The 16,933-nt window shown below is 30.7% G+C and overlaps 2 protein-coding genes across 9 annotated transcripts in view; one reads left to right on the top strand and one right to left on the bottom strand.

The window, feature by feature from the left end:
• Nucleotides 1–16,933, top strand: part of LOC114940706 (uncharacterized) — a 28,942-nt gene that overhangs the window by 11,155 nt on the left and 854 nt on the right. For 2 of the 7 annotated variants that reach the window (XM_085483395.1, XM_029315436.2), the window contains exons 7-29: nucleotides 200–1,303; nucleotides 2,027–2,146; nucleotides 2,307–2,477; nucleotides 2,855–3,289; nucleotides 3,980–4,071; nucleotides 4,149–4,297; nucleotides 4,759–4,869; nucleotides 5,091–5,435; nucleotides 5,608–5,822; nucleotides 6,099–6,211; nucleotides 6,283–6,424; nucleotides 6,545–6,645; nucleotides 7,084–7,259; nucleotides 7,613–7,899; nucleotides 8,080–8,287; nucleotides 8,391–8,574; nucleotides 8,630–8,842; nucleotides 8,979–9,104; nucleotides 9,538–9,699; nucleotides 9,892–10,041; nucleotides 10,136–10,367; nucleotides 10,452–10,631; nucleotides 10,836–10,964. In XM_085483395.1, the coding sequence (XP_085339521.1) occupies nucleotides 200–1,303; nucleotides 2,027–2,146; nucleotides 2,307–2,477; nucleotides 2,855–3,289; nucleotides 3,980–4,071; nucleotides 4,149–4,297; nucleotides 4,759–4,869; nucleotides 5,091–5,435; nucleotides 5,608–5,822; nucleotides 6,099–6,211; nucleotides 6,283–6,424; nucleotides 6,545–6,645; nucleotides 7,084–7,259; nucleotides 7,613–7,899; nucleotides 8,080–8,287; nucleotides 8,391–8,574; nucleotides 8,630–8,842; nucleotides 8,979–9,104; nucleotides 9,538–9,699; nucleotides 9,892–10,041; nucleotides 10,136–10,367; nucleotides 10,452–10,631; nucleotides 10,836–10,964 (5,145 nt within the window). The other 5 variants (XM_085483397.1, XM_085483398.1, XM_085483394.1 and 2 more) reach the window with 5 other exon arrangements.
• The window catches only part of LOC114940707 (uncharacterized), a 309,972-nt gene continuing 304,523 nt past the window's right edge, over nucleotides 11,485–16,933 (bottom strand). The window contains exons 14-15 of one of the 2 annotated variants that reach the window (XM_085483400.1): nucleotides 16,859–16,915; nucleotides 11,485–16,796 (exon numbers count right to left, since the gene is read on the bottom strand). In XM_085483400.1, the coding sequence (XP_085339526.1) occupies nucleotides 16,894–16,915 (22 nt within the window). In that variant the 3' untranslated portion in view covers nucleotides 11,485–16,796; nucleotides 16,859–16,893. Of the gene's footprint in view, nucleotides 16,916–16,933 lie in introns of both variants that reach the window. The other variant, XM_085483399.1, reaches the window with a different exon arrangement.

The following is a 16,933-nucleotide window of genomic DNA, read 5'->3' as shown; positions in this document are numbered from 1 at the left end:
CATTTTTCTTAATACAATTTGTGATTATATTTTTAATATTTTGATGAAAATTTTACATTCCATAATTACTCTAATAATTAATATTAAAAATAAAATCATACAGTCAATTATCAAATATTTTATTAAAATGTTTTTAAACAATATTTTCTAAAATAATCTATTGTAAAAATAATTGTAATGTATAATATCTGTATTACAGATAAATCTGTTGATGAAACTTATAGAACAGGAGCTCGTACTTGGTCATCATCTGAAACCGGAGGTCGCTATAATTATACAACTCGTGATCGTATTGTTCAACCGAGATATAGCACAACAATGAGACCGACATATAGACCATGGAAATTATTTACGACAACTCCGAATCCACGTTGGTATCCAACGTGGACGACCGCGAGATCATATGATCGTTCTGAGCATACTTCTGATCATCATGATCATTACGGTCACGAACGTGAAGAAGACCGCTACAAAGATCATGGCTCGCATCATCCAGAATGGAAACCAAGTAGAAGTTTCGGACGTCCTTCCGATACCAATTACGAATCTCAACATCATTCGGATCGGCAACAAGTGGAATATCAGGGAAATGATCAAGAATCACAAGGAACTCAACATCCCGATCATCCAGAAGGATCATGGCCGCATGGCTATTACCCTCCTGGTTTCCATCATCATCATCATCACCATCATCATTATCACAATTATGGACCTACATCGAATTCTTCGGAAAGTACAAATTGGGCTAATCCGACTGCTACGAGTGATCAACAATATAATCAAGGACATTATGCTCCAAATACTGATAGTAACTGGCGACCTAATTATAATTCTCACCATTATGATCATCATTATTTTGAACATGGTGCACCAAACAAAACAGATCAGAGGCAGTTTCAACCTCCTGGGAGATATGACGAAGATAATATACAGCTTTACGATAGAGATAATAAAACAAAGTTTGACACCGACGGAAGTATGCCAGAAAATCGAAAAACTGGTTATAACTTTCCTTTGAATAGACAAAATTATGGTAGAACGACTCCTGGGCTTTATTATCCTAGTTTTAATCGTACTTCTCCATCTGTTGGAAATATTTTTCTAAATAGTAATAAATCAACTGAGAGTTGGGATCAAATCCAGGATGGACTGCGGCAAGACAAACTACCTCCTCCTTCGAAAGGACAAGAAAATATCGCGTGGAATCAGCCAAATAGATCTAATTTCAAACCAAGTACGTGGCATGGTCAAGAAAATCGAGGAAAAGTGCAAACGGAAAATCAGACATATCCGTGGGATCAAGGTAAATAAAAATTAATATTTGTTCATTATTTTAACAAATTCCTGATGCGACACATCTTCATATATCTTTATATATAGAATTATTCTATTTATAAGAATAAAATATTTTATGTGATTGCAATTATTATTTTAGAAATATTTTTTATTTATTATTATTCATTATTAGTACTTTTAAGAAAGTTAAAAGATAAATTATTATCGATAAATAATAAAATAATAACGTAGTTTATAGCGATTATAAAATGTGTCGTGCAAAATTTACTAGTAAATATTTGCACGTTGCATGAGTTAATTTTGCAAATAGTTATACAAAGCTTGTTGCACAATGTATTATAATGTGACATTAATTCAATAAACAATGCAATAAAATATAATACAAAAAAGGACGAAGATATTCTTTAGTGGTTAAATGCATGAATTATAATCGCACGAAAGTTGATGCATGAAAGTTATGTCGCATGTTGTAAATATAGTAAATATACATTTTTAAAAATCTAATAAATCTACAGATATTGTATATTAAAAATTATACACAACATTATATAATTAAAATAATTAACGCTCTTAAATGTAAAACAAAAAATCTTAAAGGACCAATATAAGAGCTAAAATTAGCTCTTATAATAATGCGAAATTTTTATATATCTATTTATATTAAAAGTAATATTTTTGAAATTAAATTTATTGTATTACTAAATATGAGTGAAAGCTTAATGTTTCGCAGGCGTGGTTAATCGGCCTACTAAATCGTACTCACAAAGTGATAGAGAGGCGGATGCAAAAATGTCAGAGTGGGCAACAAGAACAAATATCTTTTTAAATTCAAAAAACCAAGAAAATTTAGGTCAGTAAATAGATATCATAAATTTTAATTATTATTTTAATTATTTGACAATAAATACATATTAAATGTAAAATTATATATATGCTGATTATTTATAATAAGATACTTATTTTACTCAAAATGTTTTATAAGTTATACTCATAATACTAATTTGTTACAGAACCTAAAACTACAACACAATATCCAAGAACAAACTTTTATCCAAATGGTATATATGTCAATACAGGAAATATAAAAGGTCATTATATTACAAAAGAAATTGATAATAATGAACGACGTGTGATAATCCATGATGTTCGGAATCCTGTCCGCTGGAATAATACTTTCAGTAGTATACTTTAATTATGATATGATATGTCCTTAAAAGTTGAAATTATCATTACTTTTATTTTATTTTATTTATAATTGTGTCAATTTTTTTTCATTTAACAATCAAACATATATTTTTATTTTATTATTAATTTTTATGTAATTTATATATTCTAAATACTATTAATGATACAATTTTTAAATATTTTGTGCACATAATACAATAAACACTAACGATCATTTATTATTGCCTAGAACTATATTTTAACCATGTTGTTCAAATTTTAGTAATTTGTCCGGTAATAATAATAATTATATATATTTTTAATTGATAATTTAAGAATTTCTCTAAATGTTTTAAATTTCTCTAAACTGGACAAAATATTTCTCTTTTAATAGACACTGATAGTAATTATGCGTCATTTACAACGAAAGTGCCAATGATAACGACGACGGAGAGAATTTCAAATAGGCAATCTGAGTTATCAACAAAAGGAAGAAATTTTGCAAATACTAGGAATAATGTAGAAAGAGAATTACGTAGCTTCGATACCAGCAGCGAATTGTATAAACCTGATGTTTTATTTGAAGAAGATGATAATTATTGGAGCGACACGAAAATAAGTAACGTACATTCTGGTCCCCCGAGTGTTGTTGAACCCGAGATAAATGATTACGACGTGGATGTGTTAGATGATAAAAATGTATGGAAGCCCAGGCTAGTTTTCGAAAATAAGACCGAAACCACGACGACTTCATCGGTCATTATGAAAATTAACCCGAAGAATACTGATGTTGAACTTTTTAATATCGAAGCGGCACCATATCAGGAAGGTAAGTTGAGGATTTAATTTGACGCAGATCTATTTTTATGTCTTTTTATGTAATAAATGGTCGAAAAATAAATTTGGTAAGTTATTCTTCCATCTTTAAATAATTTTTTTTATAATTGGCTTCTTGTTTATTGTCGTGCCACAAAGTATTATATAATATCAAAATAATTTTTTTACTATAAATAAAGCTTTTGTAAAAAAAAATACATATAAAATGATCATTTTTTATTACAAAGACATTCCGACGTGATCGAAAATCTAGAATTAGAAATTAGCAACAAAAAGATTTCGATTGTTATCAACTTAGACTATGTTTCTCATATATTAAATGCTTCAAACATTTATATCATATATTCAATGTGTGCACTAAAGATATTTCATTTTACTTTATATAGTAATTATTTATTGATGTTATATATAATACTAAAAGAATTATGGCACACTGTAACTATTTTTATTTTAATCAATAATTTTTTTTTATTTATCAATACAGTGTTGTGTAATCAGCTTTGCTCTTTGCATGTATTTTTATGCTTTTGCATGATTGTAATTAATTCTATGGAAGCATTAACATCTACATAACTTTGCACTTTACAACAACAACAACAATGCCAACTGTTATACTGGCTTTTTTAAGCAAATTGTAATAACTAAAGGAAACATAAATGAAATTTGTTTTATTCTTTTTAAGCGGAACCTCCATTTCCAGTTTATTATGTACAATCAGTGCAGCCATTAACTCATTCGAAGAAATTCGTTCGACCAACACCTATATCTGGTCAGGTAAAGGCATCTATTTCTGTTGTAAAGGCGAGTTGCAAAAATTATTAAATTATAATAAAATAACATTAATTATATAGGTGGTTCGTTTGAGAGGTGGTTCAGCACCTAATGATGGCTATGTTGAAGTGCAAGGTATGCTGCCTGGTTGGGGCATCGTATGCGATTCCAGAAATAGTTGGACATTGAAAGAAGCTCATATTTTGTGTAGACAACTTGGCTATATCAGGTACATAAAATGAACATTGACATTACATTTTAAAAGTTATGTTAAATTTTTTTCTGAAAATCTAGATTCTTATACATTATTTAAGTATATAAACGTATTTATACACATGTATGTATTTACAGTGATATTAAATGTCTACCCTTATATGGGTAGACATTTAATGTATATCCTTATGTGAATTTCTCATGTCATTATCATGATTTCCTATTGAAATCAATCTTTCTTCTTTTCTCTATTTTGCTGCGCTCATCTAAATTTAATTATTAAACAAATAAAAAAAGGTTATTACTTATTTATTAAATGTTTTTAATAAAAAAATTTCTAATTGATGAATGAAATTTTATTATCAATTTTTTATTATAATTTTTAAATTCTTTGTACTACTTTTACACTCATCACAATAAAATAAGAACTATACAGAAAAGCGTGATATAACATCATACAAATCTTTTGTTTATTAGAGGCGCTGAAATGGCTTGGCAAGGCAGAAATAATCGCAATGGAGTGCCAACTTGGATCGCTGCGAATACTGTAACGTGTCTCGGCAATGAGACCAAATTTCAATCATGCAAGTAAGATACGCATTGTCAGAGATTTACAAAATTTTTTTTATTGGGTAGATATATGATCAAGTAATAAAAATTTCTCGTGACTGTAGTAAAATATTTATGATTCATGTTTTACTTTTTCTTAAATTTGTAATCATTTTTTATTTACAATCTTTGTCATTAAAAAAAAAGATTATAACAAAAATCTTTGCGTTAAAATATACCGTGATAATTATGATACTTAGATTCACACACAATCAAGAGTGCCGTGTGGACAGAGATGCGATTGGTGTACGATGTGCTCCTAATCGTATAGCACACTGTCACAAGGATGAGATACCGCATAACGGACACTGTTATCACTTAGCTCATCCTGACAGCGGACTCAATCAAGCCGAAGCATTGGAACACTGTACACGAAGAAATGCGCGACTTGTTGATATTACTAGCCAGGCGGAAAATAATTTTGTGTCCGAATTGCTATTGCAATCGTATCCGGAAGTTAATTCAATCATGACTTCCGGTTTTGGTTTTACCACAATGAATCGAACCTTGTGGCTGTGGGCGGATTCCGCGCATGCTAAATTCAAGTACGATTATCATGTTCTTAAAGCGCTAATTTTTTACTTAATTTTAATTAATTTTACTTAATTTTTATTAAATCGATTTTTTTTTAATTTTATTGCTCTGGTATAAAATTATGAATTTTTAATCGAATTATGCTTTTTCTTATTTTAAATTTTTTATGAAACATTTTGTTAGATTTACAAAGTGGTGGCCTGGATGGATGAATGATACGAAACAACCACCGTGGGTAGGCTATCGTCCTTTTTGTATCGTGATGAAACGACAATTTCCATGTTATGAACGGTCTGAGTCGACGTGTGATACAGATTATTTTTTCTGGGACACTGAAGATTGCGCAACTGATTCGAAAGGGCATTCCTTTATTTGCAAAAGACCTTATGACGATATTGGTACACATATATATATATATATATATACATATATACAAAATATAAAAAGTTGCATAAGTTTATATATAATATAACGACATTCCGTTTTTTCATATATTATAAAAGAAATAATTTATATAGATATGTTATTAAATTTTTCTAAATCCTATTTAATTTGATTTCAAAATTAACAATTTCTAATACAAAATAATATTTTTTTATAATACATATTTGGCGATAAATATTTGAATGCTGAAACAACTATACTCTATAAATTTTATTCTTTCGTTTGTCTAGGCTGCGTATATGGAAAAGGAAATCAATACAATGGTAAAGCCAACGTAACGATATCAGGAAATAAATGTCTTTCATGGGCCGATGAAAGAATTGCATATCAATTATATATGAATGTAAGTTTGCTGTTATAATACGTCAAAAATGTTCATTGAATTTAAATGCAATCTCATTTTTATTATCATAGGTCGTTGATAAAGAAGTTCGAAACAAACTGAAAACGCATAATTACTGCAGAAATCCTAATCCAGGAAAAGAATCGAGACCGTGGTGTTTTATAGGACCTGGAAAATATGAATATTGCGATATTCCTGCCTGTGGAAATATTGGTATATATTTGCAGTATTAATGGAATCAAATTAATACATCATCAAGAAAACGTTGACAAAATAAATATTATAATAAAGAGATACATAATATGAATAAAGTAATTTTATATTATTTTTTAGATCCAAAACGGTCAACGTTGACTGGCCAATGCAAACCTAAACATTTCGAATGTATGCCAGAAGAATGTATTCCATCCCCATGGGTTTGCGATGGAGAAGAGGTGAGATATAGACGATTTTATCCGCACACATTTATTTAATATGTACACGGCATAAAAAACTCATTATCTATTCCATTTTTTTTTCTAATTTTCTCGACAATATATGCAAAGAAGAATAATGGCTAACAAACATTGTAAAAATTTGTCTAGAAATTGTTCTGTTATTAAAATTGCGAAAGAGTTTTTAATTAAGCTTTTTTAAATAATTTTTTGTGCAGTCCTCCAGTATACAATTTTTAGTTTGTAAGAATATATCGAGTTAATTAAAATATTCTTCTATAATAAAAATATATCTACTTGAGATATTAAATAAAAAAATTTTTTTTTAATATAAGTCTTTTAATTATATTTATTTTTCTACTTTAAAACATATATTTATTTGAAAATTCAAACATACATTGAAATTATAATCAATATAATGTGTTTAATGCAATTTAGGATTGTACAAACGGGGCCGATGAAAGAAATTGCATGTTGGATCTTAATCTCTTTAAAAAATCAGTCAAACATAAACTTGACGGCCACGATATGGAAAAATGGTTGAACACACCGTTGAAAACTTGTGCTCTAAGATGCAAGGAAGCCGATTTTACTTGTCGCTCATTTAATCACAAGTTTGTATAAAAATTATTGTCATTTATTAATTTGCTACAATCATGTTGAAGAAGATCTCTTATTAAAAACTGACAGATACACATACATACATACGCACACACAGATATGTGTATGTGTATAATTAACAATTTACCATTAATTATTTTCACATTCTAGTAATGTGATAAACAAGGGAGTTTTTTTTATAATAGCATAATTTATATAAACGTTTTACGAGAATAAAATAGATTTTTTTACTTGAACTTGATGATATTCATATATACGTAATTACTCTACATAGCTTAATTAGTGCTTTATTTTTTATAGTGGAGTATAATTGTATGTTTATATATATTTATATATTCTGTTTAAGATCCGATGGTAATGTGTGTTTATTGAGTAATGCCAACATTGGTTTGACTGGTGCACTTAAGCCTGACAAACACTTCGATTATTACGAACTGAGAGAGAGAAGCATAGACTGTAGCGACATGTATATCTGCAATAATCACAAGTGCATAAATCAAACACAAATCTGCGATGGCAGGAATGATTGCAATGATCACAGTGATGAGACTATCTGCACTGCCGAAAATCTTGATTATGATATTCGTTTGGCTGGTGCAAATAACACTTATGAAGGTCGAATAGAAGTAAAAAGTGAGTACATATACTGCAAAAATAAATAAAATAGATTAAAAAAATATATATATATACATTTTTTACATATACATCTTTTACGAAAAAAATTGCAAGAAAATATCAAAATTAAATATTTTAAAAGTCAAATCTATTTTTTGTATTTTTTTACATCGTAAATTTAATCGATATCTCGAACAGTTTTAGGACACTGGGGACAGGTATGTGACGATGGTTTTGGAATGATCAATGCTGACGTCATTTGTCGAGAGCTCGGTTTCGATCTCGGAGCTTTGGAAGTTAAAGCGGGTGGATTTTATGGAAATCTCGATCCACCTACGAGATTCATGGTGGATCAGTTGAAGTGTCGTGGAAACGAAACTACACTACGAGAATGCGATTTTAACGGGTACGTAATAAAATTTTTTTTTATTTTTTATATTTAACTTAAAAGTCACACATTATCGCTACTATTATTAAAAAATAAATAGCTGAATTATTTTTGTTCTCAGATGGGGAATTCACAATTGCCAACCGGAAGAAGCTGTCGGCATCGTATGTAAGACCGCGGTTAATACCTGTCAGGAAGGTTATTGGAAATGCGATAATAGTCCAACTTGCATACCGACCACGTTCATTTGCGACGAGGTAGTCGATTGTCCAGATCGCTCCGATGAGAGTCCGGAACATTGCGAGGTAAGTTAGAATGACAAAAATAGATGTGCAGATCTTGATACGACCTCAATTTCAGGCTCCGTTTGAGTTGCGCTTGGCAAATGGCAGCAGTCCTTTGCAAGGGAGGGTAGAAGTGCGTCATCACGGTGTATGGGGTACTGTATGCGATGATGATTTTACAAATGCCACGGCAATTGTTATCTGTAGATCTTTGGGATATGGTGGTATTGCAATCGCCAAGAAAGATGGTTTCTTTGGACCAGGCCAAGGACCTATTTGGCTTGACGAGGTGACACATTTATAATTTATAACTGTTATATTTAACTGTCTTTTATAAATAATTTTAGTAATAATTAATTTGATGAAAAAAAGTAATAATTAATAAATATATATATAAAGTTATTTCTCTTACTTTTGTAAAATAGGTTTTCTGTCATGGAAATGAATCGCAATTATATCGATGCGAACATAATCACTGGGGCCAGCATAATTGCGATCATAATGAGGACGCCGGTGTAATTTGCTCACCAGGAAATGTTAACAATGCCGAGGTAATTTAAAACAAATCTTTAGTCGTTGTATTTTGATTGTTAATTGTTAAATGTTAACGATTGAAAATCGTTTTTCCTTATTAGATTGTTTTTATAAATAACAAATAATCAATATTAGTAACAAATTACAAATAATAAATATTAGTGACTAAGAATTTAGTAAGGCTTTTAATGTGAAACACGAATTTTTAATTTCGGGCTAGAAATACTAGATTTCGATAGATAGAATAAATATTAGATTCGGATAGATATAAAATAAATATTAGATTCGGAATATTTTATTTGAAAAATGTTTAAAGAATAAAATATATAATACTCTTGTGTAAGTCAACAATAATTGCAATTTTTGCGACAATTTTAAAATAAACAATATTTTAAAACATTTGTTTAATTCGTCTATTTATTGATCCTGATTTTCCGTTTTATTGAACAGTCATACTGGCTAAACAACCTGGAACTTCCAGAACCAAGTATCGACGAGTTACTTCCGTCAAATTGTGGTCAACGCGCCAAAGATTTTAATGACGACGAGGACTTGATATTTCAGAAAGTAGTGCATGGCTCTATTGCGCCAAAAGGCACCTATCCTTGGCAGGTAAATAAATTTTAAGATAACTATAATAAAAGAAATTATTATTATGTTTTATCTAATCATAAATATTTTATAATATAATTAAAATAAATACTGCATCTCGAATATATAAAATTTTATCTTGGTCCCAAAATTTTACTGACCTCGAGGACTAAGAAATTATAGAAACTTATTACAATTGACAAAAAAAATTAGGCCAGCATACGAGTCCGAGGACATAGTCGGTCAAGTCATTGGTGCGGTGCTGTCATGATATCGCCTATACATTTACTAACAGCGGCACATTGTCTAGAAGGTTACAACAAAGGCACCTATTTCGTTCGTGCGGGAGATTATCACACGGATGTGAGTAAAAATAAAATTGACGCGCGAAGAGAATGTGAATTTATACAGAGTATATTTGTCAAAATGTATCTTACATCGCGATTGGCATCATCAGATAGACGAAGGAACGGAAGCGGAGGCCAACATCGAGGATTACTACGTGCACGAGGAATTCCGCAAGGGTCACAGGATGAACAATGACATCGCTCTGGTTCTACTTAAAGGTCAGGGTATCCCTCTTGGCAAGCATATCATGCCAATTTGCTTGCCGTCCGAGAACACCGATTATTCGCCCGGACTCAATTGCACGATCAGCGGATTTGGGAGCATTGAAACGGGAAAGACGAGTAAGCAGAGACCCAAGAGAGGATTATGTATTAAGCTGAATCTCTGTAGAATAAATCAAACCGCCGTTGTTTTGTCCTCCGTAGCACAATCAAAGAACTTGCGGTACGGATGGGTGCCTCTGTTGGACCAATCAATTTGCCGGGCCAGTTATGTTTACGGCGAAGGTGCTATAAGTGAGGGTATGATGTGTGCCGGATACCTTGACGAGGGTATTGATACATGCGACGGTGATTCTGGAGGTCCTCTGGCTTGTTATCATAATGGTAATGTTGAAATAAGCTATATATTAATCAATGAAAAAAATATATTAATGCAATAATTAAAAAAGGAAAATAATATAATACAATTTTTTTTAATTTTTCACTCTATAATTAAAGTACTTTGAAAGAAATAAACAATCTATTTAATTTTACATTCTAGATTAAATAAATTTTTTTTGTGTAATGTTATATTTAAATTTTGTATAGGAGCTTTTACATTATATGGAATAACCAGTTGGGGTCAGCATTGTGGCAAAGCAAACAAACCGGGAGTCTATGTTCGCGTTGCGTATTATCGTCGATGGATCGATCAAAAAATTAAAGAATCTCTAACAGGTAGATAGAACATTAGAACACAGGATTTTTGAACATATAAATGTTTGTGTGTCGTTGTTATTTGTGTATGTGCGTCTGCATGTAGTACATATTAATTTGTTTATAAATAAAGTGTTCTAAAATAATATACATATATATATATATATATATATATATATATATATTGGTATATTGTATATATCGGACCAATTTACATTAATAACAATTGTGCACCATTCTATTATTATTTATAAATATAAAAAAATATAAAAAATGTTTACTTTGTCGTTATTTGTATTTTATAGAGGGATAAAGAAAGAGATTTTATTTTAATAATTTAGCAAATATCACAAAGCGATAAGATAGAAGAAAAACGAGAAAAATATCATCTTCTTTCCTTCAATCCTATCAAGAAAATTGTTTCCATCATTGCGTAAAAAAAAAAACATTTTACAGACTCATACGCACAGTTATTTCTATGAATTTAAATATAAATAAAACTAAAAAAAACAAAAGTGCGGATATAAATATAATTCGATGATAATTTTGTTAATTTGCAGTTTATTTCGTAAGACATCTTCGTTTCTACAATAATATTGTAATTGCTGCATTTCTGTCGCTGTTACATAATTGAGCCTATTTTATGTACAATAGTCCCAACATACATCTCTGATCCGAGTCAATTCAAAGAATGACAATTCAATGGATGACATTTATACATGTTGAATGAAAACATCGCGAAAGAAATTAAACTTACATATCCGAGTTACATTATTACGCTGTTGTAATTTAGACTGATCAAACGAAAGCTAAAAAGTTGCCTATTGTTCGCTCTTATTAAATTATTTTCCCTACTAGACAAATATATAAAAACGACGAGAACATTAGTCAATATATAAAATAGCATAATTTTAAAACATTGATTCAATAAAGTTCGAAAGGATTCTTATGATTTAATATGAAGATTGTACCAAAGTCATGATCGTTTGAAAAATCTAAGGATTTGCACACAGAGAAGACATATATATGTTAAATAATTTTATATTTCTTTATTTTTCTGCGAAACCTCCAGTTCGATCGATACACTTCGATCGACACGTTCTGACATTTTAGATATATTTGTAAAAGTCTACTAGATGATGTGGCTTTTTGTTCCAAAATATGACATTTGCTTTTGGAGATACTAACAATATTCATGTTGAAAAATGCATGTGCTCATAATATACATTCATCATTTATAGCGAGAGCGCGTGGATTATTTTCGGTACAATCTTCATAAAATTCAAACATTCATCCTTCCGAGCAACATTTTATTGATTTTTCTTACAAACACTTGCAAACACAAAGAATCTCACAAATCGCAAATTAGATACATGATCGATCGAAGTTCTTTATTGGCAAGAAATTAAATAGTCTCGAATAAAAATCTTGTAAACAGGATTTGGATACGCTTAATATATTTTTCCCGTGCATACGAAAAAACTGTAGATTAAAAATATTAAATACATCGGTTGTAGATATTTGCTATAATGACAAACAAAAAAAATGAGCTCGCACAATTCTACAAAAAGAGATATCCTATCTACATACGTCGTATATAGTGCAATTATGATTTTACTTAAGGGAATGTTGAATATACTTAAAGCTGAAATTAATATTAAATATTTAACTCGAATACACTTAATTTAGGATAAAATGGCCCGAATTCGTATCATTGTGCAATATATCATAATAAAAATATAAACAAAATATATAAAGAAATATGTTCTAAAACATTTCTTTAATATAAATCTTATATGAATTAATTAGAGACTTTACATAATGCATTTCTGACAAAGTTAAATAAATTTCGAGCAGAGAAGAAAAGGGAATTTGTAATAATTAAATTTTTTGAAGAAAAATTAAAAACAGCTTCGCGTTTAATGACACAAATTCGTACCAAACTAACAATCTAATGACTAGATATTAAGCAAGAATTATTACCTTCGTTTTCCAATCAATCGCGCTCGAGAACATACATACATAAACGTACGAACATACTTTAAACTTGCATTAGGCAATTTCGGATTGACCGATTATCCGCGATTATAGTCGCTTGATACTAGGTCGTAGATTCTGCCGCAAAAACGGATCAATTTCCGTTGGATTCCTAAATTCGATCGCGGCCTATTATACTTTAAATCTAAATAACGTACAGATACGTATATAATTATATATACACACACGATTTGCTTCTTATGTACAGAATTGTTAACTATATAGAACGTCGCTAAGTGTCGTCGAATGCGAGGAGAAAGATAGTGATAGATAAATTGTTTACGATCGAAATACTGTGATAATGAGTGGAGGACCCATATCTGGATAATGTTTTGCTCCTATTATGGAAAAAGAATTAAGGATTGTGCACCGATGTGTTGTAATATGTTCACAACGATATATTTGCTCTGGAAACTTATTGCATTTGTGTTCGTTAGAAAAATTGTACAAAACGACACGATAAAACCCGTCGACGATATAATGCTATCCGAGATGCAAAACGAGTGAACGGGGAATGATTTCGAATATATTAACGATATTGAGCAGAAAAGGTCAAAGCGATAGAAATTTTATGAACACGGATGATGATCGATATAACGCGATTATAATATAACGCTATGATTATTGACAATATAACACGCGCGTCGCTTTAAAAAAAATGATGATAATTTGCTTCACTATCGAATTGCGATAACGTGCATGTGTCGTTCTTTTTTTTTTGTTATTACTTATGGAAAATTGCCACGAGCTCGCGGTATAACCAGATCTCGCTCGAATATCAGCGAATCGATTTGATAATAAATAATTTTAATTGAGTTAATAATATTGGACGAAGATATAATTATCAAATCCTTCTTGTAACATGATTAATGGCAAGTAAAAATTGACGGATTGTATATACTGGGCACTTGTAAATTTGTAAAAGTGTTAATAAAAATGTTGTTTACAACAACAAGTTTCGGCGCATGCTTACACGTATTTTTTTTTTTTTTTTTTTTATAACACGCTACTACGCATATTTTATTATACTAATATATCTTGCTTGTAAAATTTTAAAAATGTTTTACGACGAATAAATGAGTCTTTAATAACAAATGCGTGTAAAAGATACGTTAATGACGGCATTGCTAGGCGAAAAAATATACAGAAAAAGTGAATAATTCGTAATGAACTTGTGCAACATGACATTAACAATTACCTTAATAATATATCGAGAGATGAGTATTCTTTACGATGACCTGATACGCGCGGAGCTCGCGTAATTTGTCGTTTCAATCGATAAATTATACTTTCTTTGTTACACGATCTTTCTTGGTGTGCATTTCATATCTCTTTATCACCTTTTACTTCATGTGCCGAGAGAAAAACGCGATTAAAATACAAGTCTTATAAAAATATAGATTATTTACGGAAATGTAAAATGTAGAAAGGAAAAGAACACGAGATTGTCTTCAGCTTTTCTCGACAACATATGAAAAATGCAACGAGAAATCCTTCTCATCAACGAAAGAAAACCGCGACTGACTATTTCTGACAATCGCTATCGATCGTTTTGTTGACCGCAAGAAGAAATTAGAACAGATATGAAATTCTTATGAGGGACCGAAAATAGAAATGAACGAAATTGGAGAAAAGAGGAACGAAAGAGTTTGAAAGAGATTTTATATTTCGCGTATAATACGATGTGTTCCGAAGAATCATGTAATGTTATTACATAACATCGTTATTACTTCAATTTATGTGTACACATCCATTTCAGGTAAACGAGATCGCGATTTGGAACGCGTTTCGATTTGCATGCAATTTTTCTCTCAGGCCACAAAGTCGTGACCCAGTGAGCGAAATTCGAAACAGTTCGTTTTATTTCTCTTCTTCGATCGTGCCATCGCAATTTCCCGGTACTTTGTCGTGTCATAGACAAAGTTTATGTACCCAGGAGAAACGAACTCTTGGTCCCTATAACTGCTCGGAAACACATATGTCTTCTCTTTTTGAATTTATCTATAGAGGCAAGTATTTGCTTAAATATAAAAAGAGAAGTAGACATTCTCTCTCTCTCTTTCTCTCTCTCACTTTCGCTCTCTCATTCTCTCTTTTTCTTTTTTTTTCTTTCTGACGTATTTTATGGCAGATCTGTATTTTCACTTGCTACGAAGACATTGATTTTGGGGAAAATATATGTAATTTTGCGGAAAGAACAGTGACGCACGCGTTAATACCATTTTGATGTTTAATATTTCATATTTTTTTATAATGTTTAAATTTTTAGTATATTTTTCCTGTGTTCAATCAAAGGCACGGTATATTACATTTCAATGTTTATTAATAATCACGTCAATTTTTAATACCGAGCCTAATTTATTCCGGTAAAAGGCAGTTTGCCAATTTTTTAAAATAATCTAATTTTTTTTGGCATTCACACAAATGCATTCGATGAAATATGCAAAGCATATTTCATCGATGAATTTTTCACGATAGTTAGTCATTCGTTGATTTAAATTATGTTGTAATAAATATATTGACGAATTGTGAACATATTTCCGTAAATTTATGTAATATGTCATATAATTTTGCAAGAATAATTTATAATCGTAAAAAGCTTTAAAATGTGTTCTCAAAGCATTTCTCTCCCATCTTTATTTTATTCACAGAAAATTATTACAATCGAATTTATTTTGATCGCGCGCGAATCTGTAAATTTTATGTTAAATTTTTCGTTCACGGATCATACTTGCGTGCGTCACAGGAGAAACGGAAACGACGACTATTTATTTACTCGAACCAATCTGTCAAATGCATGAAAAAACACGGCCGAGCCATGTCGATTCGCCGATATTTCATCGAATTATTCCTCGCCTCGATTCATCTTTTTCGCGATTTGGTTGCAGATTTCTCTTAAGTACGTGCATAACGATATTTTCTTACGACCTATCTCTCAAGTTTATCGCGCGGTCTTACTCATCTACAGGAACGACCCTAATTCTCACACACCTAAAAGTCTGTTAGCGTATATCAAAAGGACTATGTACAAAAGATCGAACACGCCGATCGCGTCTTTCTCAAGCGGTGGTGGCCCGAAATCTTTGCATCGTATCCGGAAATTGTCCGGAAGTATAATAAAGATATCGCGCGATTCCGATTCTCGCGCTCGAGAGAAAAGCTGCCAACGGATCAAAGGCTTAGGAACTATACTTACGGCTACGCGACATTGTCGAGCGAATTTCACAATCATCCTCCAGACGTGCTTAACTCAATATTCACGCCACGATGACCGTAATAATTTTTTGTTATTGAAATGCATCGATTTATAATTGCCACGAATGTTATCGGAATTTATCGATCTGTACAATCTCATTCATTGACCATTTTAACATTGATTGCCCTTTAGATGCAAATGTCAGATGATTATATTGTTAGAGTTTTTAAATAAAATTTATAACTATTGTGTACTGTAAAAATAATATTTTTTTCGCGATAAATAAATGCTTTGCAAATGACAAATAATTTATGTAAAAACTTATATTCGTTCAAATTAAAACCGGGAGAATTAAATAAGACATTTAAGCTGTATATGCATAGTTGAAATAAATAAATAAATTAAATACACAAAAATGTAACAAGATTGTATAGATCGCCATTAGATGACATTTTATGATAATGTCAATTCGTTATTGAAAATTTTTGATCATACACAAAAATTCGCAAGACAAGAAATACCTAATCTCACAGGTCGCCCCGGTAATATTTTAGTCCATTGTCGGTCTTCCATCCGCTCTTCATCTTTTCCTCTCATCATCTTCTTCACGGATAAACTAACTACGATTATGAATATATTAATATTTATAAATGTATCTTCACATGTATATCTATATCAATACCGTTCCCATTCGGCAGGTTTCGGCATAGCTCGCTTTCACTGGGCATTCATCTCAGATCTGTCAACATATAATTGC

Source organism: Nylanderia fulva, unplaced genomic scaffold (assembly GCF_048542155.1).
Source record: "Nylanderia fulva isolate GAGA-0341 unplaced genomic scaffold, ASM4854215v1 Scaffold25, whole genome shotgun sequence".
NCBI lineage: Eukaryota > Metazoa > Arthropoda > Insecta > Hymenoptera > Formicidae > Nylanderia > Nylanderia fulva.
This window is presented reverse-complemented; position numbering and strand designations above follow the sequence as displayed.